We start from the raw sequence: 26397 nt of genomic DNA on the forward strand, positions 1-26397 counted from the left end.
GTTTAATAATCACCATTTACGTAAATGAAACACGGAAAACAAACTTCTAAAGAACATACCAGGATTGTGGATACGATCCAAAAGCTTCACAGAGCGTGCACTAACAACGCCCCCAACGTGCACGAGAAATCCAGGGGGAAACGCCGTCAAGGTAAAAAATGGAAATTCCTAGTAGAAAGAACGAGGGAAAAATACAACTCACCATGTGCAGAGTACAAAAAATATGCTTATTAAAAACCTTGTCATAACGAAACGAATTCTATCCCTTAACAATAGGTGACCAATTATATATTATACATGCTCTGTAATTAAAAGTTTCTTTGGATGTTGAGAATTCTAAATCCATTTTCCCATATATAATCATGTTATTCAAAATCCGAACACTCTTTTTATCAATTCTCAATGAGAAAAAAAGTTCTCAGAGTTCCAGTTTGAGATATCTGAACACACTCCTCTTTCCTCTCTCAAAGTCCTACTCTGACGCAACTTAACAATGAGATGAGGGATTCCCAGCCCCCTACCCCATATCTACTTCTCAATGGGGTAGACTCCCCCTCACATACACACCCAACTCCAGGCTACTGGTAAAGACTCTGAAGGCCTGGGGCAAGAGATCTAAAAGAATGTGGGACGGAGGGAGTGAAGGGGGGAGGATGAGCACTGTGGGTTAGGAGATGTGTAGAAAGGTGAAGCTAAGGGCAAATACCAAGTTGAGGTGGGTAGAGAATCGCTGTGTGGATTATTTACTCTATCAACATCAGGCCAGCAGGAGAAAATGTAAGCACACAAATGTATATTAAGAAGGGGAGAGGGAATACAATTCCACAAGTTCTTCCAAGCTTATTCTCCCCTTTTCTCTCAAGGACATCAATCCCATCAATTTAAAGACAAAGACAAGCATGCAAGAGAGAAATGGTAGAGAAAGGAAATTTACTGAAATAGCAGCCAGGAAGAAAGGGGAGCTCCTGTGGCTGTACAAATATAGAGGCCTCTCAAATTACACAAATTGGGTGCAAGTAAGGGAAACTTAGTATCTGACTTGTCTGGCTGCAAGATTAATGTAGCCCACTTAACCAGAAGTCACTTACCAGTAGCCTCAGCTATTCAGAACATAACTGAGAACTGGAAAATAAGCAAAACAGGGCTCTCAGCAGTCAAAAGAACTGTTACAGTTCCAAGTACTAAAGTTTATGTACTTCATTCATAAAAGATCCCCACAGATCATATTCATACAATTATATATAGTAATTATAAATATATAGCTTTAGGAACATATTCTAAAATCTATCATTATCTTTTTTTCTGGACCACAGCAGATTAAATGCAGCAAATAAAAGCTGGGAGATAAAGAGATACTGAATAGTACTAGAAGCAGGCACATTAAAAGCAGCAAGATTACTGACTGGCTGCTTAAAGCATGGAGAATACGAACTCACCAAAGCATAGTTCACAAAGCATAGCAACTTGGAGCCATTTAACACAAAAGCAAACAGTCCTGCACACCTCAGTAACCCATGAAGATACACTATAAAATATATATACGTATATGTGTATAAATATATACACACACATATATTTAGAAATAAATTCAGTTAGAATTTAAAAGTAATCTTTAAATTAACAAGGGCAAGAAAAACCTAGGCTATGTGAAAAAAAGTAAAAAAGCAGTCTATGAAAGTGGATAGGCAGAGCCAGCCCTGATGGCCTAGTGGTTAAAGTTTGGTGCTGTAGCCCAGGTTTGGTTCCCAGTCACAGAACCACACCACTTGTCTGTCAGTAGCCATGCTGTGGTGGTGGCTGACAGAGAAGGACTTACAACTAGAATATACAACTATGCACTGGGGCTTTGGGGAGGAAAAGCCAAACAAAAAGAAAAATGAGGAAGATCGGCCACAGATGGTAGCTCAGGGTGAATCTTCCCCAGTTAAAAAAAAAAAAAAAAAGGTTAAGTTTGGTCCAGCTGATAGGCAGAGGGAAAGGAGGAGAAGGGAGAGGACGGGAGGGGAATTTCACTTAGATGTATTATAAAATGTTTAGTCAAAATGCCTCCTTATTTCCATGTGAACTTTTTAAATATAAGTTTTAAATGAGAAATGTACAGGTAAGCTTATCTTCTCAGAAAGTTAAGTATTAATAAGTCTGGTCTTTAAGTTTTTTTTCAATTTTAAGAACACAAGTTTTAAAAGTTCCTCAAAATACTGAAGCATACTATAAAAAAGCATTTTACATTTAATCTTTATACTTAAACATTTTAAATATTCTGGACAAAAGTCACTGAAAATAAAACTCTTTAAAGCTAAATGGAAAGCAGTACCTCCTTCTAAAACTGAGAAATAAATTAGGTAAAATTAGATATTGGAAAATATCCTCATATAAGACTTTAGGTAAGTATGAAAAATCAAATCTAAATGATCTCTCTATTGGGAATCCTTGACTCCTCTCCCCAAATCTGAGAAGATGGGATAAAGGGACGAGAGCGGAAGCATCCCACTGGGGGTAGAAGTAACAGAAAAAGAGCCAGCAGCCCACTCTGCCAACTTCAACTCTGCCCTACATGTCCCCAGTTTATCTAACAGCTCACCCACACACTTTAACACTCAAAATTTAACCTGGAGTAAATAAAAACAGCAGTTATTCAACCAAAACTACGGCTTCAGACAACGCTCTCAGAAGGGCTACTACCGACACCTACAGCCCACTGTTCAAACTCCTACCATCTCCACTATCAACACCAGCAACTACTATGGTATACTTACAATGTGCCAGGCCCTGTGCAGTGTCTTGAAACTATCCTTCATAATCTTTACCATACGCTGAGAGGGAGGTACTATTATCTCCACGTTTTAGGTGAAAAAATGAGGTCAAGAGGGCCTAGAGTCTTTCTCAGCAATAAACTTATCATCTGGTGAAAACACTGAGTTAAGTCAATTTTAATCTCTAGTCTATTACTATCCCTGATGAATCCATAGGTTCTCTTCCATTGAAAAGGACAGCTTCCTTAAGATCAGCCCAAGCACACACTACTTTCAATGCCTAGATGAGAATTTCAGGAACTGTAGAAGACATTTTCTCTGGGAAGTCCTTATATTTAAAGTACCTTGCCTTCTGCTACCAAGGTAAGACTTCATAACTTGATGCTTTGACATTAAGCCAAGTGCATGCAGCATAAATCCATTTAATAGCATGTGCTCAGAGACAGGCTAGTTGAAAAATCTGAGGGGCTGGCCAGGTGGCACAGCAGTTAGGTTTGCACGTTCCGCTTTGGCGATCCGGGGGTTTGCTGGTTTGGATCCCGGGCACGGACCTATACACCGCTTGGCAAGCCATGCTGTGGCAGGAGTCCCACATATAAAGTAGAGGAAGATGGGCATGGATGTTAGCTGAGGGCCAGTCTTCCTTGGCAAAAAAGAGGAGGATTGGTGGCAGATGTTAGCTCAGAGCTAATCTTCCTCAAAAAAAAAAAACACAAAAATCTGAGAGCACAATGAGAATATTTTTTTTAAGGTTTAAATAGGATTTTTCTCAAAGATACTTAGTTTATTTTTTAATCAAATATTCTTTTTATTATCCCAAGAGACCAGAGTAAACTTCCTAGATAAGAAACTCCATGCCAGATTCCTACCATGATTTATTGTATAATTTTACCCCACTTCTAAAAAAGTTCATAATTTATCAAGAGTTTGCTTTACATCAATGTTTGCCAAAGTGTGTTCCTTACTAACAGGTTTTTTAAATGGAAAACTCCCTGGTAAAATACATTTGGAAAATACTAGATTAAATTATGTCAATTGGGTTTCTCTCTTGAAGAAAAATATACATCCCAGAATTTAAAAAGTAACTTCATTTTTCTTACAGGTGAAAGAAGAATCATTGAAAAGTAAATCTATTTGCTTTACATTAAATAGTTCATAGGCAGAACCTAAATCTAAATAAAACTTTTATCTCCATTTCTCATCTCCCAATAATCTAACACCTATTACCAAGATCTTGTCAATTTATTTTTTAATGTTTTTGTGAAAGAAAAAAAAAAATTTATTTTTGAGAACTGCTACGTGAATAACCCATTTAAATAAAAGATGTTGGACAAATAGTTTCTCTTTTCCTCAGGAAGAAAAAGCCAAAGAATTTTATTAAGGGTGACAAGGGGTAGAAATGAGTATTTTAAAAATGAATATAAATATTTAAAAAATTAATATAAATATTTTTAAATGATATAAGTAGATCATGTGTTCAGCTGGATCTAGTGTTCAACTTGGCAGAGATAAGGGATATCTGAATATATATGAGAAGAATTCTTCATAGTTCTGTACAAAATTTTTCCAAAACAAAGCCATACTAATGGCAGCCGTAGGCGAATGGGGAAGCCAAAGATGATAATGCTTTTTCCATTTATTATGTACACAGGGTAGAGAGGTGGTCCCAGAAACTCAGCTAACTGCTGCTGCAAGGTTAGGTAACTTACATGTATTGCCCACTCAGGTTTTACAAAGTTGTAAGTGGAAACTGTAGTTTGCCACACCTCTGCTGTTAATTCCATGAAGATTATCTGGTAATGTATGCCCAATGCGTTAACATGTCCAAACTTTTAAGAACGTTTAAAAGCATATTTGAAAGTATAAACTTTATCCATACTAAATCCAAAACAATTTCCACTGATTAGTATTTTTTCCTTTTAAAGCTGGATGCTTTTAAAAGTTCTTAGTACAGAGAGTAAAGTCACAGGCACAACATACAGGCAAAATCTCATTCTATCAAACGTTAAGACAACCCAAGTTTTCCTGTTCATGTGAATTCGAACAATCTAATTAGATTACAGGAAATATTCCTAGCATAAGGGACTCTGTAGAAAATGTAAAACTGGGAGGAGGGAGGAGATAAGAGCATTCTGACCTAAAAAATAACTGGACACACACAATTTCACTCTACCCTCTTCTTCATGTTTTTAGTCTTTCTCTGTATTTGAGTTCAATGGAGGGTTTGAATGCTTAGCGGGGCTTTTTGATGGCAGTAGTTGGCATGCCTGCAAGTGCGAGAGCAGATGAAAGGCAGTTACTGCTTGATAGGGTCTAAAGCAAAGACCTGGGACCAGCTAAATCATCACTCTGCTGAGTTCAGCTCTGCTCTCCCCAGCCTTGTCTAGAAGGCCAGGAGTGCATACACAGATACTTTGAGCAGAAGGAAAGAAAGTCTAATAAAAAAAATGGTTGTATTATTTATAATAATAGGATCTGAAAAACACTATTCTCAAAAGCCAACCTCTAGAAAAGAAATACTTTTGTTTTATGAAATGCCTTCTTTTACAGGTACTTGCTATGTTTCATCTTTTTTTGTAAATGCTAGTGTAAAATGCAGTATGTAAAATAAAATTCTGTAAACGCTTATAACTTCCAAATGAGACATAATGAAAGCTATGGAACTGTGCCTTAAAATAACTAACATGACATATAAAATCATGCACTGTATTAGTTAAGTAGAAAAAAGAAAACGAGCCTCATAGAGCTACTAAATTAAAAAAAAAAAAACACATTACGAAAAGAAAAAAAGCTGGCAACATTTGTTAAAAGCTTAAATAAAACTTAAATGATCAAGATTAAAACTAGAAAAGCTACCAATACAACAGGCTTTCACACATGTTCAGAAACATACCCGCCTTCTACAGAACCTATGAGGTGATCCTCCCTTAGCAATGAAGTTTATACAAAAAAAAAAAAGAAAAATCATCCAAAAACTTTATTCATTTCCCATGTAACATATTTAACTAAACATTAAACTTACAATAATTAAAAGAGATTTATTCACATACTGAATAACTTATTATTTATGTTAATCTGTAGAAATATGGAATCTGTGCATTTCTTGGCCAGTGATGACAATAATCTCAGCAAATAAGTATATTAATAAAGTAAGGAATTATTTTTAATATATTACAACTAAAATGTTTTTCTGGAAAAAGTATCTCCTTTTATATAACGTTAATGTAAAATTAGAAATGATTTTACTATGCACAGGATATTTCCAAATAAACTGTTTCTAATAATAGATAATAGATAATAATAGATAATAAGATTGGAGGACAAAACAAAAATGATTATAGAATTACTCCAAATTAAAAATAATGATTCATAATAAAATATTCATCAATAAATAACACGGAAGCGTGATAATAAAATCCTATTAACAGTGTAAGAATAAAGAAGGTTGAGAGACTCTTACCCTCTGTTCCAATGCTGACTGGGTCTGTTGTCTTAAAAGGGCTTTAAATGGCCCCCCTTCTTTTCCAGCACTACCACTTCCCATTCCTACAGAACATCAGTACATAAAGAACAACCAAAAAACAACTAAAGAAACAAAGTTGAATTGCATTCATCTTCACAAATATCATGAGTCAAAATCTGTTCCTATAATCCAAACATTTAAAACATCCGGGATACAACTAAACACATATTTTACTCTATTTTATTCACAAAGTTTTCTTTAGAAGCAAGACGTCAAAGTCTTACTGATTGCAGCTAGTTTTAGACTTAGTCTAAAAGTTATTTTAAAAATTATGTTGTATATTATTTTTGTATAATATTCAGTTTTTGAAAGTTGAGTCTTCTAACAAAAAATAATCAAGATAACACCAATTACTTACTATGCTAACAATTTAAGAATAAGAGAAATATTAAATGTTCTTTTACAAGTAAATATAGAAAGGAAAACATTAATTGTGCTTTCTTAAAATATTCTAAAATTCTCTAAATAGCATGAATTTTAGGCAAGTGTGAAATATAGTCAAACCTATTTTCTGATAACTTCCCATCCCTACACGTAAGATTCATGAAAAACAGTATTCATTTTCATAGTTTTCAACACTCATTTGCAAAAATCAACATAAAATTTTTTTTAAAAACTAAAAATCACGGACAGATAAGACACACCACAAATGTACAAAGTTATGGATGAAAGAATTATATTTCCCAAGCTCTTAGATGTATTTTTTAAAGTCTTGATTTTAAATTTCTTTCCCTACCTTATTTTATTCTTTTGATAATACCAATAGACCAACTATGGTCAAAGGATTATAGAAAGCAGGGGACAGGTGAGAAGTCAGTGCTCCACAGACTAGAGTTAACAGTTCAATCCCACCCTTTCGAAACTGAAGCTACATACAGTCAGATTTACTACAGTGGCTTAAAAAAGGAACTAATTTACTTTTACATTTTTAGCTGTTCTTGGATAAGGAAACAAAGGTTAGCATGTGTATAGTCTCATTCTGTTCTTTAAAAATAAAAAAGAAATTTTTCTTGTAGTAACCTACACATGATTTTTAGAGACTATACAATACTAAACAGAAATGAAACTAAGATCTTCATATGAAGCATATTGAAAGCCGTAAAATAAAATGTAGTTTGGCAGAGATAAATGAAATATCAGAAAATACAGCAGAATAATTTGTAAATTAAGGTAATGGGCATAAAAAAATGAAAAATGAAAGAATATCACAAAAATGAGACTTAAACTGATTCAAACAGAATAATTTACTAACGTAACCGTATGGTTTAGCAACATAATGGTACAGGTCCAACGTGAATGGAGCCGGTGTGAAGGGAAAGAAAGTAAAGTATCTAAAACAGAAACTCTAGTAATAAAAAGTTAATAATTAATGGAAATATACAGCTTTATGTTCTCAGATATATAATTTTTTAATACATAAAATAATTTTAGCAAAATATTCATAATTATCCATCAAGTAATCCTCAATCATGTCTTCATGATAATTCTAATCATTTAACTCTGTCTGCCAATAAGAAAACAAGAGTACATCTTGTGTAAAATACCCAATATTTCTTTATAGTATGAACTAATTAATTTCTTTTAAGATGACTTAAAATACAGGGATTAAAAAGCTGACATAATGTAATCCTACCAGAAGCAGCCAGGAACAGCTCTTCACTGAAAGAAACACTTTTCCTCAGAACTGGGCTGACAAGGCTAGAATGATGAGGGGGGAGGCTAGATTCCGAGAGGAGGAGACAGGACTTTTTAAGATGAAGGGACCCACAAGAGAGAGAGGGGGAGCTGGGACACAGGTAAATCCTAGGCCCTTGTGGGTAAGGTGCTGTGGAGGAAAGTAGCAGAGAAAAGATGCAGATTCAGAAGATGACCAGAAAATGCAGGATAAGGAAAGCAATGATGAAGCAAAACATAACAGTAAAAATGAATTTTAAAATGCATACACAAATTACACTAAGCATATGAAGTCATTAGCAAGACCATCTATTCAGCATAATATAAATAAAAGGCACAGTCTAAAATTTAACAAAACCTTTACAAATTTTGCATTCATTAAAAATTTTTAAATTACTAAATAGGATTTTATTCAATTCTAATCACTTCTAGCTGATTTCTTAAAAACACTTAAATTACCCTCCTTTTTTTGCTTAAGAATGTGTAAGATTAAAATGTAACACATTTTACACATTTTTAAGGCTAGAAACTTGTTGCCTCAAATATCAACACTTATTTGAACTGGTAAAACACATATCACTTATGAGTATTTTAACTGAATATCCACAACAAAAAAACAAACAGTACCACATTAAGCAGTTGTTATTATTAATTTTAAATAAATAAAATATTAACTTCTTTCTGTTCAGCTTCGAGATAATATGTTAATACTTTTCTCTTTTCTCTAACATTTTCAATACTCAAATCTGACACAGTACTGACTGCATTTTACACAGATTTGAGTATTTAAGGGTCAAATACCCTTTGGATCACAAAAACTATACATGGCTAAAAGCCTGACTAAAAAAAGTAAAAATTAGCTTGAGTCAGGTGTCAAAACAATATCCTAACACGAGCATTCTAAAATCCTACTTCTACTAGTTGAGTACTTGGGGAAAAAAAAGGAAAGTAAAACCCTGTAAAACGGCAAAAACTAAAATCTACAGAAATAACTCAGTATGAAATTTTTTAAAAACGAGACCTAGTTAAAAAACAAGTGATAGTTTTAACCACAAATAGAAAAACTTTCTCAGTCTCAGCTTGATTAAGTTTATTCTATTTTTGGCTCCCCAGTTTACACATAATAAATCAATCATACACAGCTTCTCTATTCTCAGGATTTCTCAAGAGACTGATTTCGTACACAGGTAAATTAGAAGGCAGAGAATCATGAAACATATGATGAATTACAGTTTGAGAAATTTTAGAACAATCATAATTTTGCCATTTTAAATCTCTACAAGAAATAGGAATGCTGCTCAGGAGTATTCAAAGATATTTAGGGACTCATGACAAGGTCAAAGGACTAAAAATTGCTAATATCCTATAAATATGCTACTGAGGTAGTGAATAATTACAGGCAAAACAAAATAATTTATTTAGAGGCAGCTTATAAATACAGAAATACATGAGAATAATGCCTCTATTGTAAAGGAACTTTTCTTTTCTTTTTTTAGATTTTATTGTTCCTTTTTTCTCCCCAAAGCCCCCCGGTACATAGTTGTGTATTTTTAGTTGTGGGTCCTTCTAGTTGTGGCATGTGGGACGCCACCTCAGCGTGGCCCGATGAGCAGCACCATGTCCGCACCCAGGATCCAAACCGGTGAAATCCTGGGCCGCCGAAGCGGAGCGCACAGACCTAACCACTCGGCCACAGGGCCAGCCCCCTAAAGGAATTTTTAAAAACTAAAAATCTGGAGCTACAAAATAAAATGCAAAGAAGTTTTCACTGATAATACAACTGATTGCCTACTAGAAAGCTAAGGGAAGAAACATCTGGTTGAGTTAATTTATTACTTGACAATCTTCTTTAGGTTTGGCCTTTTTGGTGAATTAAAGAAAAAGAAATAGAAAGACCAAGGAAATACTTTCAAAAATTTGTCTGTGCTATAGCAATGAAAAATAAAGGCAAGAATATTGGAAAGTGGCCTGGAATATACAAATAAACAGCCAGTGCACAAAGTCTCAAAAATATTTTCAAGAAAAATTATTCTTCAAATACTATCCTGTCTTTCTTGTTTCGATTGTCATGAATTTCAAGGCCAGAATCTCATTCTTTATTTAAAAAAAACAAACACTTCACTACAATTTGAATGGTTCAGTTTTTATGACATGAATATGGTTAAGATGCCACATTCCAAAGCATCCATTACTATCAAATATCACATTATTTTTAGATGTTATTCATAATCACGTATATGTAAAAATAAAGCTTTTCTCTTCAAAGAATTAGGTATTCATAATTATCTTCTTTATATTTTGTGACATTTATAAAAATAGATATTAAATCTACAGGCTTTTTTTTAACATCCTTTCTTTACTTTGGAAGTAACACTGGTTCTAGAATTAGATTTCTTTTTATTATTTTCATAAAATCTGGAGTCATTTTATAAACTTCTTGTCTAGCACAAAAATAAGGTTATTAAAGATGATAAATTAAAAATAACACAAACAAGAACTATGCAAAATGTTTTCATCAATCTGGAGAGGAAACTGCCAGACAAAATCATTTACAAAAATTGCAAACTATTAATTTTTAAACATTTTATTTATTTTTTCTTAAGAATAATAATTTATTGATTTAAATAAGCTAATTCTGCTTTCAGGAGTAGGAAACTAATTTGACTTTTTTATCAATTTTTTTATCATAAAACATAAAAACTCACAGAGATTATCAAAATACAAATAAGAAAGGGAAAATTATAAATTTAATACACTGAGAAATATGCAAGAATAAGTAAAAATGCTATTTTATAACCTAGAGAGTAAGCCTAGCAAAACCAAACATTTTAAATAACAAGAAGTTAGTAAATAAATAGATGTATGTACTTCAATATAACCATTTCAGTAGTTCTTAAGATTTTTTTCATAATAAAATCTTAGAATTAAATTCAGAAATGGAAAGAAACAATGAACTCAAAAATGCTTATACTGTATGAGGAAGCGGATTGCAAGCTACCAGTGTTACTTTCTATTCAAATGCTTTAAGACGTTATTCCTTTTAATGTGAGCATGAAATGAAAAACGTCTACATGCAAAAAAACATCTTTGACTTTACATCTACCCTACCATTAAATCAACAAATGTAGATCTCTGAGCAAGGAAATCTCTGAACTGTACAAAATGTTCATATTTTAATTGTAGTAACTGAAAATGATCAGCATTTACATTATCTTTTAACTTAAATGCCAAAAACAGGAAGAAAGGCTTGGATGGAAAGCCAATAAGGAACAGAAACAAATTTGAAAAGAAAAGACAAAAAAAAAGATGGGTGGAAGCGCCTTACCAGTTTTGGGTGTCAAACTCAAATCTGTGTCAGAAGAAGAGGACTGTCGACTGTAGGACTTGGAAGGTGAAAAGGAATAGGTTTGGTTTTTCAGAGGGGTTGAGGGTCCTGATGAGTGAGTATTGGGATTGGGATCTTCATTGAAGGGAATCCTGCCAGAAGAAGGTGGAGAAATATTAAGCAATCATGTGCCAAGGACTTGACAGAAGGCAGCATGATCCAAACACCAGGAAAGTATTGGGGCAGGGCCAGCAGTCATTTCTTAAGTGTGGAGCTGGGTCTGAGGCCAAAGACAACCAAATGCTGTTTAACCATTCATCATTCTCCAGATAAATAATTATCTGCATTGAAACAGTTAATAAGCCAAGTTAAAAAGCAAAAAAGCATGAAATGACAGACTAAGGGGGTAAAAAATATTAAAAGGAGAAATAAACAAAAAGAATAAATACGTGACTAAAAACATTTTCAAATAAACAATGCTCTTTTAAGTTACGAAAGAAAAAATGATGACTGTAAATGGTGTGTGTAAATATTCACAATCGTTTTTATATTTGCACACACACATAATCTTCCAAAGAAAAATATGTTTCCTTATCCTATAGCAACAAGAGTGCCACAGCTAAAAACAGAGCAGAGTGGAAAATGAATACAGCTACACAGAAACAACTGCATTTGATGCAGAATAGTCGCTTACCTGTTTTCCAATAGTTCTCTTCCACAGAATCAAACAGACCCTACTGCAATAGGTTTTGTACATAAAGAAAATGAGCAAATCAGAAGCTTTGGGATCTACTTCATTTAGAATCCAATGATCAATTTCATTTCTAGCCAAATGCAGAAATAATGGCAGAAACACACACTGGAGGAGTCTCCTAAAAACTCACAGTACACGTACACAAGATAGGGTCCTTAGAGGGTCTATGGAAGAGACTTTGGAAGCCAGAAGAACACTTTCACTTCCACGTAGTTAGAGCCTCTGTGGCACCTAAATACAGTGTTTCTTCACTGCGGCTGGACTTCAAGTGAGAAAAGGAGGAAGCAAAGACTCGTGGTATCTGCCTGCACTACCTGCCTGCCTGCCCTCGGCAGCCACTCTGCCCGTGGTCTGCCTTCCCCAGCTCGGGAGTCTGAGCAGTCTCGTACCAGTATAGATGAGAGTGGGAACAGACACAGAGAAGTTCTGAGTAAGTCGTGAGCCAGTAGCAGTGTGAATTGGGCTGTTGTGAGTCGAGCGGCATCCATGGCTTGGAGGGTGAACCAGCGGAGACCTGAGGGAATTTGTGGTCAAAGTGGAAGAAAAGAACACAATACATACAACAGAGAGCAAAGTTATGTTAAAATAATTTCAAAGGACCTTTAGTTAAGGAAGAGGAATTATTTCTCAATCCCTAGCATGCAAAAAACAAGTTGCAATTAAAAAAGAATAGCTCAATATTAATTTGTTAGGATAGAGTTATAGTTTTAAAGGACCAGATTAATAAATTAGGACTGTAAGAAAAAGAGCAAGCAGAATAGTCAGTGGAATTAAATAAGAAAAAGACTAAGATTCGGATTTTAAGTTGCTTTAAAATGTTATTATTTTGATCACCATAGAGCTTCTAGATGGTATTTTAGAGAGAAAACACTCATAAAGGGGAAAAGCCACATATAAAGTTCTTATATTACCTTTGAAACTGAGATATGAATAATTGCTGATATAATTAATTATATTTTTCAATGAAGAAAGTTTAACTAACAGGACTGTTTCTGTCTAGAATCTCAACACAGGGGCACTTAACAATATGAAAAATGACAGCATAAAGAGAGATGAGTGAACTGAATGGATATAAGCAGACAGAAACATTCCAGTATTTCCGGACACCAAGTACTTAGCTCAAAACCAGGTTACACTGGGAACAAAACAAAGCAAGGGGACACTGCTTTAAAAACACACCAATACCAATGTACATGTTTTTTGTCCAGCTCTCAAACAGAATATATTATTTAAACATAAATAGAACTTACCATTTAAACTACATTCTGAACTGAAATTTTGTAAGATACAACTTACACATCCTACAAGGACCATATCTACGCACATGTAGATATATTTGGATCAGATACACTAATAAATATTCATACACAACATTTAAATTTTTCACAAAGAAATCTGGCTAAAGGGCATAGTTACATTGGAGGGAAAAAAAAAGGTCAATTATATAACTAAGAATCCTGGACTTCATATTAGCAGTTATTTCACTGTGCAATGCCTTTGCTTACATACAAGGAGGGGGAAAGAATCACATGTGAATACATTCTGAAAAACTACCATATCCCCATTTTTTTAGAATTCAAATTAAAAGCAGGCCAAGAGCCCAACTCTTCTTGGCCTTTTCTTTTCTATTCCCAGTGGCCATTTCCAACAATCACAATTGGTCAAGGTTCAAACATAAGCTATCATTAATTGGCAGTAATGGTCTTTCATAGAGTCCACAGACTACTTTCTGAAAATATCACTGATTTTACATAGGACAAATGTTTCTGCTTTTGCTGCTAGTTTAAATTAAAAATGTGCTTAATATAACTGATGAAAGTCAAATATCTCATTGGTGACATTTATATTCAAACAACTGAGTGAGGTTTTCATTTTTGTTTTTTCTTTCTCTGTTGAAGTGACTAATGGAGTTTCTAAAAAGTCTAAGGACCAATGCTGTAGAAAAGAGAAATTACGCCTAATGTCTATTAGGAAGAACTTTTCTTTTTAAAGTAGAGAAGCAATAAATCATATTTAAAAGCACTTCTACCATCAAGATAGTTCAGCTACGAAACACCCAAGAGATTTATACTATGCATTACTAAACATCTAAAAGAAAAAAAACAAACTGATAGAGTAGAACGTACCATTAATAAAGGTAAAATAAAATGAACATTGTAAATTGTTCACATTATGATATCAAATTAAAATCCAAATACACTGGAGCATCACCATAATGAATTCTTGGAGTTCTAGTTCTCATCAACCTTGCAGGAAAGGTTGCCTTACAATAATACCCTAGTGGTATTTCTAATATTAAATCCATTCAGATGGGAACATAATCCAGACTACCTTTTATCAAATCTCTGTCTAGAATCAACAATGTTATAATTAAATACCAGAATAATTATAATCAGCTGAATCATAAAACAATTTTAAACTAGCACCCAAATTGATTCATTATCAACAATACAAAGAAGCTGGTTGAAATAAAGCAGCCTGAGTATTGAGGGTTTGTTTTTTTTTAATAACATGACTTAGATAGTAAGCTGCCATTCAGAAAATCTTAATGAAGCAACTTAAATGCTTCACGGTGTGAATCTTTGACAGTTTAAGGCAATGGCTACAACAAAATGAAAAAGGAGAAAACTTACACAATCTCAGAAGATTTACATTAATGGAACTCTTCCTGAATGCAGGCAAAATGTATTCCCCTACTATCCACACAGCATTCTGAGACACCAACACGTAATATAGCTTTCTCTTTCTGCTAAGTAATTTTGTGAAAAGAGGAAAACTTCAGACAACACAGCTGCAAAAGCCAGGCCCCTTGAGGCAGTGCAGATAAAGCTGGAGGGGGGCAGGAGAAGGAGGAACCCAGGCCTTTACTTAAATTTGCTATGCTAAGAGAAAAAAAATCTGAATCCCTCAAAAAGTTACCTGCAATCTGACTTTACCCACAGCAGCAGGCAGTTCATATCTTTTTAAGACATATTTTAAATGGAATATAAAGCAAATTCACTCTTCAATTTATTTAAAAAATTATTTCACTTGTCAATGTATTTCCAAATAAAATTAGGCAACATATGTAACCCTGTACTCCTTCTTGCGACTAAAATTTAATCCAAATAACTAAAGCCAGCAGAAAGGAAATAATTAAACAAAAACAAAAAGCTTAAGACAAACAGAAAAAATTCATTCTAAAAAAGATTGTTTAATGGGACCGGCCCCGTGGTGGAGTGGTTAAGTTTGTACGCTCTGCTTCGGCAGCCCAGGGTTTCACTGGTTCGGATCCTGGGCACGGACATGGCACTGCTCATCAGGCCACACTGAGGCGGCGTCCCACATGCCACAACTACAGCGACCCACAACTAAAATATACAACTGTGTACTGGGGGGATTTGGGGAGAAAAAAGCAGGGGAAAAAAAAAAGATTGGTAACAGTTGTTAGCTCAGATGTCAATCTTTTTAAAAAAAAAAAAAAAAGGGTTGTCTTGTAAACATTCCATGGCCAAGAATCCTGTATTTCCTTTGTTAATTAAGATCACTGGTTTAGTGCTATTAAAAAAAAAAAAGATTGTTTTAAAAAAAAGATGGTGATTGCTTTCTAGTCAACCTCTCCTGACTACTGCTGAAGTGGGAAACATTTCTGGTTTTCTGACTACAGAATTCTGACTCTCTGATGATACAGAGCAGGGGTCAGCAAACTACACAGTACAGGCCAAATCCATCCTGCCATGTTTTGTAAATAAGTCTTACTGGAACACAGCCACACTCTTATTTGCATACTGCTGATGGCTGCTTTCACACAACAGCAGAGTTGAGTAGTTGCTGTTAGCAAAGACAATTATTTTACCTGTACCTTCTAGTCATTTACAGAATGTTTGTTGACTTCTGATCTAGAAGAATCTCCAGATCAACGGTTCTTAATGAAAGTATTAATGGCACTGAGTATGGAACAAGTCGTCTTATGCAGTCAAGCATCACTTAACCACAGGGATACGTTCCCAGAAATGTCATTAGGCTATATCGTCATTGTGGGAACATCACAGAGTGTACTTACACAAACCGAGATGGTATAGCCTACTACACACCTAGGCTTTATGGTACTAATCTTATGGGACCACCATTGTATACACGGTCCATCGTTGACTAAAATGTTGCTATGCGGTGCATGACCATACAGAGTTGTCCCTTGCTGTATAGGATAGTCAGCACTTCCAGTCCCCAGCAGGATTGTCCCTCTCATCTCACTCATGACAGAAAATCTTCGTTTCAAACATTCCCTGTTGACAGTACCACCACGTTTAGAATTCCTGCCTTAGACACAAATGATGACACATAAGCCAAATCCAGTCAACAGAAGTGTTCTGTTGGATCACACATACTTTTTAAAAAAAATGTATGAGTCAGCGGCCACCCCTGTGGCCGAGTGGTTAAAGTTCTGTGTGCTCCACTTCGAGGGCCCAGGTTTGGATCCTGGGTGCAGACCTATACCACTCATCAGCCATGCTGTGGAGGCATCCCACATACAAAGCACAGGAAGATTGCCACAGATGTTAGCTCAGGGCTAATCTTCCTCAAGCAAAAAAAAGAGGATTGGCAATGGATGTTAGCTAAGGGCGACTCTTCCTCACAAAATAAATAAATAAGTAAATAAATAAAAATAAAAAATGTATGAGTCTAAATTCCTTTAGATCAAGAGTAGCAAACTGCTTATTTTAGTCAACAGAGATAGAGATTATATATATGATCAGTACCTGAAATATTTACCATCTGGCCTTTTATAGAAACGTCTGTAAAACCAGCTTTACTCAGTCTCCAGTATTCCCTATTTAATTATACCCCACTATTTTATTTATATAAACAGCTTGGCCTCTGTAGACATCTGAGAATGAAACCCCTGCACAAGTCAATCTTTCCGGCCTTCTATACTATGTTGCTAATAATAAGCCTAACTGGATTATCAGGTATAGAGTTTTAAGCATTCTCCAAGAGAATTAGTAAAATTCCACACAATGCATAAACATTCATTTATGCCTTAGATATACAGTTCTAAAGATCTGGAATGAGTTTAATTTTACATTGCTTAATTTGAATTTCATTATCAAGACAGTATAAATAAAATATTAGGAATATCTAAATAATTTTAAGCTTTCAGTTTTGACAGTCATCTCTGATAAGAACAATCACCAGAGAACCAAATGTACATTGAACAAATCTACTAAAATGTTTCAAATCCAATGAAAATGTATAGGTTAAAAGATAAAAAGCTCCATAAGAACAATTCATTGATTCATACTTACTCCTTCATTTCTTTGGATGGGGAATTACATGCAGGAAGAAACGCTGCTGGGCTACTTAATTTATCCAGTGTACACGCTGTTCCTATGGCTCGTACCACTAACCCAGATTCGCCTTCCAGATCAAAACACTGTAAGTACCCAACAACCGCATTTCCTCTCATTTCAAGCACTTTCAAGCCAATCTTCCTCTGCAGTTCACCTGCAAAAAAGGGAAGAAAACTCATTCTGCTTCATATTGCCACATAACATAATACAAAGCTGGAAATGGCAGTAACAGAAAAGAGTCCAAAAAATCATAGGTTTTTAGAACATGAAAGGAAGCTAAAAGATGATCTGCCTTCTACTTTTAGGGAGGTAAGACTATGAGCAACATTTTACCAATGTGGCAAGTAAGGTTCACTCATTCATGCGTTCATTTACCAAGTCATTTTTGGATGTGTACTTTGTACCTGGCATTCTTCCTTTCTAAGTGCTAGAGATGCAGAGATGAACAAGAAAGATACAGCCCCAATTCTAGTGGAGTTTACATAACAGTTGGAGAAACAGACAAAAAACAAGTAAACAATATAAATAGTACATATAATATAAATATAACATATAGAATATATAGCATATAATATATTCTAATTGTAATATATAATACATTATATATGATATCACATAATACAAATATGTAGACTACAAACATAACATATAATTAAATATACTATATTAAATGACATTATAATGACTTATAAATATTAAATATAATTAATATAAGTATTAAGATATTTATATTTTTCTATTTAAAATATATAAATTTATTATATATAAATACATCTATACTTATTAAATATAACATTTACACTTATTTATTGTCTGATATATATGTGTGAGAGTGTGTGTGCATATATACACACTCACATATATATAAATATAAATTTTACACGGTAAATAAGTTCTTCAAAGACAAACAAAGAAAAGTAATGAGGTAAGAGTGGCGGGAAGGGTAGAAGGAGCTACAACTTGTCAGAGAAGGACCATGAAAAGACAACATTAGAACAAAAAGCATTAGAGTGATGACCTGAGTTCTGATCACAAATAAATGCTAGAGAGGAGAAAACTAGAGCCCATTTCCAACCTCCTTGCTCTGGGCACTTTCCACTAGGCCACTTCATGAGCACAACTTCCTTTACTACCTAGTTAAGAGGAACTATAAGATGCTGATTCAGATTTCTTCTTGTTCTAAAATGGCAATTCAGGGGGATGGGGCCAGAAGTAAGGAATCAGTCGCTTACAATTCAGTCTTCGTTGCCAAATTTCAGGTGGCATGTCAAAAGGAAGCGAAAAATTTGGGAACATTAAGTCGATCAGTAATGACACTATCTTTTTTAAATACCTGACATTAAAGAAATGAGTCTCTGTCTGGCCTCATTTGACGCCCTTGGTGTACGAATTCGATCAATCCATTGATATTCCGGGTCTTCATTGACTACAAGTTCTTCTACAAACCCATGAATTATCACAGCTCTATAGCACTTTGGAATAGATGTTGCTGTTAAGAAAAAAAAGTCTGTTATGCTTCTACTTATCACAAGGTGAAATTCAATTTTTAAGAAATGTACAATTAAGCTCTTACCTTTAGGATACAAGTTACAAGAACATCTTTTACTGTGATAATCTCAATATAATTATAATACTTCCAATCAAACAGTCGTCTAAGTTCCATTTTATTCTTAGAAATAATCATTTTCTCTCATGGAGACTCTCACCTTTCTCATGTAAGCATAGTAGACATAAATTGCATGTTTATAATTTAGAAAACAGCTATAGACTATGTTAAATACCTTTCAACACAAAGTTTAAGAAATCAGTCAGCTAGATGATTATTACATAAATAGGTAGAAGGCAGATAATGCATACAAAAAACTTTAATTATTCAAAGCGCTTTGAAAAAGTTCTTCGGTACACCACGTACTGCAGCCTCAAAAATCAAATGACCTTTCTGACATATCTGAGGAGCCATACAGCCCTCAGTTTCTAATAATCCATGGTATATGGCCAACTGGTTCAGCCGTTACTACTTAACAGACTCATTTAACACAAAAAAACCCCAAATGTCACTGGATTTATATAAGATCTGGTCAGATTCAAAAAGAGGAGAACCCGAGAACACCTACACCAAACTAGTCTCTTATAATAGACATTCGTGCCTTGAAGCTAACTCAACTACCTAGGAGTCTGCAACCCTATTAATCCAGGCTGGCTATGAATTGCCCAGATCTGCCCAATTCTGACCCGTATTTCACAGCATTCTCGGGACTCCATACCTGTAGGAGCTTATGTCATTTTGGATAGCACCACAGTGCCTGGCTATCATGCTCTGCTCCTACCTTTCAGTGTCCTATACTAGAGGATATACCACTGGATTTTTCTCTTTTTTTGATAGCCACACAAAGTTTAATATAGTTACATCTTTTACATATTTGACAAAAGTAGTTTGTTCTAATTTATGAACGAAAAATTTAATAGTAATAAAATATTAATCTCTGTGAAAGTAATACGACAAATATGTGAAAATTGTCTTAGAGCTTGTTTTTCATTGCTGTTGATCTACTGGTACAGAAGTGAAGTCTGCATTAGATGAGTAAAGCTTCTCCGTAAGTTGGTGCCCAATAATTCTGCTTTTTTAAGGCCACCGGAGACTTCTGCAAGTTACAAACCCATCCACCACAAACGGCTCCACACCTGTACTGTCTGGTTTTAGACAGCCCACTTGAATTAAGTCTAAATTTGCTACAAACGTAGCCTCAACAAATCTGTTTCCCCAAATGTAGACATTAGAGAGTGTGGGATTTGTTTCCGTTGATTAAGAAAGTGCAACAAGTCCTCCTCCCTCTCTGTTGTGGCTGATGACTGACGACCAGCTGACATCAAGATAGTGCCCGCCACTGTTCAGATACAGGACATCACCTGTTTCGTACCACAATTTTTTATATCATGCTTACACACGTGTAGCTCCACAAGGCAGTGATTTTCTTTCAACATGTGGCCTAGATGAACACTGGGCTCTTCTTGTTTGCCACATAGTATAGGTCGGTTAGGTTTATGCCCTTAATTGTTTGGTTTTGAGTTAGGACTGTAGCAAATGCTATCACACTTTCCATTCCCAGATCACAGTCACCCAGACACGTCATTTCTCTAAGGATGAATTAATTTGTAGCACTACAGGGAAAAAAAAATCCCACCTTTATTTTTCATTTTGTTTCCAGTCATTCATGGGTATTTCAGAATGGTATTCTTAAGGAATGCTTTAATTTTTAATCAATTCTCCAGCTTCAGACCCAATAATATTAAACAGAAGGTTTAAGTAAATGAGATTAAGTTGTTTTATTAATATACAGACTCTTCTATAAAAGCCTGGAAAGAATCCAAAAATCGCCACTTCTTACTCTTTCTACTGGCATTAAGCGACTGTTACCAGCAACGTTTCATGGGATTCTTTCCGGTCACGTTCATAGGTGGGATGGAGGCTGCAGCAGGGGCTGGAGAAGGGGCAGCACCAGGGGCAGGAGGGGGAAAGGCCAGCCTGGCACAGCCTCCTCCTGGCCTCTGGTGGTGTTGTCATGACAACCACATGCATGCATGCCCCATTGGATTTTTCTAAGAAAAATTTCTATAAACTTGTAAAAAATTAGATATCATTTACTTTAAAATCAGATAAATGGTCCCTAGAGCTACAGTAATTGTTTCTGAAAAATTAACAATTTTCTCTTTGGCATTAAAACCAAAGTATAATAGGTTTTCCATTAGCCTTCTGAAATATTAATTTGATTTTCCATATTTAACAATTATTAAATTTCTAAGTGAGTAATAAAATGTATTTACTTACTGCAAAAGAATTTGACTCCACAGGACGACTGCCTAAATCGATTTAAATCATTAAAGAGGTCTACTTTGACAACTACATTGATTTCTCCACGGATACCTATAATTACAAAAGGAAAATCAAGTTTCTACTGTTAGAAAATAAAGTACAATTAAATAACCAAGCAAATAAGTGCCAATTAATGATTTCAAAATAATGGATCAATCATAACAGCAATGCTCAACTTGCTTCCCAGTTACTTTGATTCTAAGTGGGTTTCTTTATTACATTTTCTGAAGAACATGTATGCATTAGAGAATGAATAATTTTCATTTTTACAACAAGTCTCCAATTATTTGAACCAAGACTAACCGGAAAGGAGTCCCATTTAAATTGAGGAGGATGATGATGACGATGACAATGACATTTGCTGAGCACTGATGATGTTCTAAGTGCTTTACACTAGTATCTCACAGTGCTCACACAACCCAGGAAGGGAATTTCTGTAGTAGTATTATCCCCATTTTATAGAGGAAGAAATTAAAGTTTAATAAAAGATAACTAATTTACATAGTATCATTAGCTAGTAAGTGGTGGAGCCAGGATTAAAAGTCAGATCTTTATTATCCCAGAGTAAATATTCTTCACAACTAATGTAAGAACCCAATTTAACACAAAAGAGGTTTTATTCTTTACAACAAATATAATCAGTTAAAGTAAGCTAACTAAGAAATTCCAAGAATAAAAGTTTATCAGAAAATATCCTAACAAATAAAAATGACCCAGGCCCTATCTCTAAACATTTACTAAACATTTTCGCTTGACCATCCTGACTTCATGTCAGATTCATGCTTATGAAGGAAGATCTTATAAGAAGAGTGACCTGTTCATTTACCCACTGAAATAATACAAGAAAATTATGTTACTAACAAGGGGCCCATATAACATATTAAACCAACTATAAACAATATTTAATATAAAAGGTTCAGAAAATTCATTCACTCTTATAGCCACTGCCTTTAATCCAAGCCCAGATTAATTCTCCAGTGGCTTTTTTTTACTGGTAATGTAACATTTGACTGGATTTTATTTCCTGATTACAAAGATAATACATATATTATAATACATATACCATAGAAAATATGGAAAAAAGCAAAAGAGGAAAATTAGTATTACAGTCCAGAAATGAAACTATCCAAGGATAAACATCTCAGTATGTGTTCTGCCCATTTACCCAATAACATCATATACATGCAATTCTTTTGTTTCTAAACAATTCGGGATCATCTTATGATGTTTTATAATCTGAATTTTGCAATTCTTAATTTATCATGCACATTTCCTGATGCCACTGTATTCTGAAAATATGCTTTTTGCTCTGGCTGTATAATTTATGGTCAATATATGCTCTAATGTAAGTAAATCTTGCTTTCCATTTTAGACATTAGTAAATAATAACAGAAGGTAAATAATGTCACAATAAATATACATAAATCTCAGCAAATATCTTATTTTCTTATAAAAAACTACTATCAATGGAATTGCCAGGTCAAAAATGTAAAATAGGCAGAAAGATGCAAGACTGTAGAGAGAAGCGCCTGCCTGTTCCTTATGGGTCCATGTGCCATTCTAAAGAGACAGCATATTTTTAGCCTAGCTGTTCTCAAACGTTTTGATCGCAGGACCCCTTTACAATCCTAAAAATGACTGAGGACTTCAAAGAGTTTTTGTTTATGTGGATGATATCTATCAATATTTACCATATTATAAATTAAAATTGAAATTGAAAAAAATATTTACTTACTACTTAATTTAAATAAATCCATTTATGTTAATATAAATAATATTTTTTAATAAAAACTATTTTGAAAAACAAAAAGAAATTTAGTGATAATAGTGATAAGAGTGGCACTGTGTTACCTTTTTGCAAATCTCTATAATGTCTAGCTTAATGGAATACAGTTAGATTCTCATTTCTGTTCTACATTCAGTGTATGGTAACATACATCATAAAAGTTCTAGAAAACTCCATTGTACACTTGTAAGAGTGGCAAATGACATATAAGTATTCTGCTGAAAACAGTTCTCATTTCACCTCACAGAATATGTGCAAGTATCTCAGGGACCCATGGGTATCCCCAGACCACACTTTGAAAACCCTGCTTCAGGTAACAAAAAGCCTTTGAAGAATTTTAAGCAGAGAAATATCAATATTGTCTATTTGAAAATGTGTTTTACAAACACAGAGTACCAATACTAGATCATTTTTAAATAATGGATTCACTTACTATATTGTACAAATTTAGCAGGCATTATTTCAAATTATGTTGAGAAGTGCAACAATTCTACCAATGATATTTTACTACTACATGTCTATTAAAAAGACAACATCTTTTAAAGATACATACTTCAAAACCACTAAGCGTAACACAAAAGTCTTAGGATAAATTTAAAAGGTGGTGATTTATCTTCTTAAAATACACTCCTTACCATGTATGGTGTCATAAATTGGAAACCATCCCGAGATGACAGTTGCAGCTTCACTGTAGAGTAAAGGATCGATATCAATGTAGACTTTACCAATGGCATCATTCGCACTGTAGGTATCATGGTCAAGAACTGTGATCTGTAGAGGCTCGTCCTGTAAATCTTCATCATCCACCTAAAAGTATACCTTAACATTAAATCTTATCATTTAAAAATCTTCGCTACCATAAATGTATACACACACCAAATGTAAAGGATTACTTATTTCTGGAAAAAAGAAAACCTTATAGATTTATCTCTAAGCACAAAGGTAGAGGGATTAATATACATAGAAAAAGTTATAACTCTTTGCTACAGTTAAAGCTATAAAAAAAAAAGCTATAGTTTACCTCCAAGCACAAAATTAAGACGATGAACACACAAAAAGTATTAGGTTTTAATTCCTTTTTCTACATATAATCCTGTGTTTTACTACTCTACCAATGGTATCCAGCAAAAATGCTTAAGGAATGTCATAATAGAGTCCACATATCATATACAGAGAATAAGGATGCTAATAAGCACAATGACACCATAATTTCTAAGGACAATGTCAGACAATAAAACTGTAAGCAAAACTAACATACTATTTGTAAGAGAAAACAATTTAAGTCCATGAAATAAATGTCTACCCTCTCTCCTTTTATTTACTTATTATCAAGTACTTACCATGTGCCAAGCACTGTGCAAAAGAGAGACTGCAATGGACTGAATGTCTGTGTCCCCCCAAAATTCATATATTGAAGCCCTAATCCGCAATAGGATGGTATTTGGAGACGGAGCCTTTAAGAGGTAATTAGGTCATGAAGCTGGAGACCTCATGAACGGGATTAGTATCCTTTAAGAAGAGACAGGGCGAGATAATCTCTCTTCTCACCATGTGAGGACACAGCAAGAAGACAGCCATCTGCAAACCAAAAAGAGGGTCCTCACCAGAACCCAACCATGATGGTACCCTGATCTCAGACTTCCTAGCATCCGGAACAGTGAGAAATAAATTGCTATTGTTTAAGCCACCAGTCTCTGGTATTCTGTTACAGCAACCCAAATTGACTGAGACAAAGAACAAGGCAAAAAAAAGATTGCTGCCTCATGGAAGACACGTTCACTATTTTGGCGGCCATCCTCTGCATACCATGCCATCCTCTAATTTGCCAGTTCTCCTTATCAAATATAACGGCTAGATGGAACACAACATGATAGACAGCAATAAGACGAGGACAGAATACAAAAGGATTATTTTTTCCTCTAACTAAAATATTATACTTTTTAAATGCAGTCTATGAATGTTTGCCATTACAGCAGACATACCACACTGTTAACTAAGACTGAGTTTGTGGTTAACTAAAATCTCTCTATCTTCCTTACATATGCTTTGGTCAAGTGGTATCTCTGTAATCCTTACACTTTGGTTAAATTTTTTTAACTGAATTTTGAAACATTATGCCTTTCCCCATTCCCTGTTTAATTTCTTGTTGATTTTAGGCTAACAACCAGCCTCTGAAGAATTTTTTTTTTAAAGACTGGCACCTGAGCTAACATCCGTTGCCAATCTTCTTTTTTTTCCCTTCTTCTTCTTCTTCTCCCCAGAGCCCCCCAGTACATAGTTGTATATTCTAGTTGTAGGTCCTTCTGGTTGTGCTGTGTGGGACGCCGCCTCAGCATGGCTTGATGAGAGGTGCCATGTCTACACCCAGGATCTGAACTAGTGAAACCCTGGGCCGCCGAAGCAGAGCATGCAAACTTAACTACTTGGCCATGGGGGCAGCCCCCTGAAGATTATTTTAAGAATTAAAGTGCATAATGGAATTATTGTTGATATCATTGATGTGATAACATAATGGATGATTTAAAAAAGGGGTCTTTCTCTATAAAAGAGATATAATTAAAATTTTCTAGATAAAATTACATAGTATCTTTACTTTGCCTTAAAATATTCCTGCCTCCCCCCACAAAAAATGCGGGATAGGGTAGCAGATGAAACAAGTGCAGAAGAATGTAAACAACTTTGGGAGGTAAAGGTAAAAAGTAGGTAACAGATCCATGAGATGGTTCAACATACTCATCTGTCTACTTGCATGCATTTTTTAAAATTTCCATAATGAAATGTTAAAATAAAACAATTCTTTTGAATTCCAATCCATTCTGAATCATCCGTCATCAACGGCATTCTACCACTACTGCACTACTATATGCTTAACAAAAGGGGGTCATAAACTAAGCCATTAACCATTCCTCCAAAGATGTCCCTCCAATTTCTAACTCCATTAATAATATTTTTGTGTACATTTATCCAGCCACTACACATCCACCTATGAGTACTACCATTCTTATCTCATGAGACACTACGGTATCCCTTCCCTGATATTATAGGGCTCCATACCGATTGGGTGACTAGAAATAGTTCATGATACATATAGATAACTAATTATATGAAAAATCTGAATAGAGAAGTTTAGGAATTAATTTTAATTATGAATATTTGAGGAGCCAGCCCAGTGGCATAGTGGTTAGGTTCACGCATTCCACTTCAGCAGCCTGGGGTTCATGGGTTCAGATCCCAGGCACGGACCTATATACCGCTCATCAAACCATGCTGTGGCAGCATCCCACATACAAAAGAGAGGAAGACTGACACAGATGTTGTTAGCTCAGGGACAGTCTTCCTCAAGGAAAAGGGGAGGATTGAGAACAGACATAAGCTCAGGGC

General features: G+C 34.7%; 1 protein-coding gene and 1 pseudogene across 50 annotated transcripts in view; both read right to left on the reverse strand.

Moving 5' to 3' along the window:
• The window catches only part of C2CD5 (C2 calcium dependent domain containing 5), an 88826-nt gene that overhangs the window by 48391 nt on the left and 14038 nt on the right, over nucleotides 1-26397 (reverse strand). For 15 of the 50 annotated variants that reach the window (XM_070270080.1, XM_023643239.2, XM_023643240.2 and 12 more), the window contains exons 4-10: nucleotides 23652-23823; nucleotides 21186-21281; nucleotides 18693-18848; nucleotides 17315-17513; nucleotides 11276-11427; nucleotides 6214-6299; nucleotides 60-168 (exon numbers count right to left, since the gene is read on the reverse strand). In XM_070270080.1, the coding sequence (XP_070126181.1) occupies nucleotides 60-168; nucleotides 6214-6299; nucleotides 11276-11427; nucleotides 17315-17513; nucleotides 18693-18848; nucleotides 21186-21281; nucleotides 23652-23823 (970 nt within the window). Of the gene's footprint in view, nucleotides 1-59; nucleotides 169-5646; nucleotides 5680-6213; nucleotides 6300-7909; nucleotides 8102-11275; nucleotides 11428-12418; nucleotides 12544-17314; nucleotides 17514-18692; nucleotides 18849-21185; nucleotides 21282-23651; nucleotides 23824-26397 lie in introns of all 50 variants that reach the window. The other 35 variants (XM_023643232.2, XM_070270055.1, XM_070270077.1 and 32 more) reach the window with 5 other exon arrangements.
• On the reverse strand, nucleotides 19760-20781 carry LOC111773817 (leucine-rich repeat-containing protein 34-like; annotated as a pseudogene).

Source organism: Equus caballus, chromosome 6 (genome assembly GCF_041296265.1).
Source record: "Equus caballus isolate H_3958 breed thoroughbred chromosome 6, TB-T2T, whole genome shotgun sequence".
NCBI classification, from domain to species: Eukaryota; Metazoa; Chordata; class Mammalia; order Perissodactyla; family Equidae; genus Equus; species Equus caballus.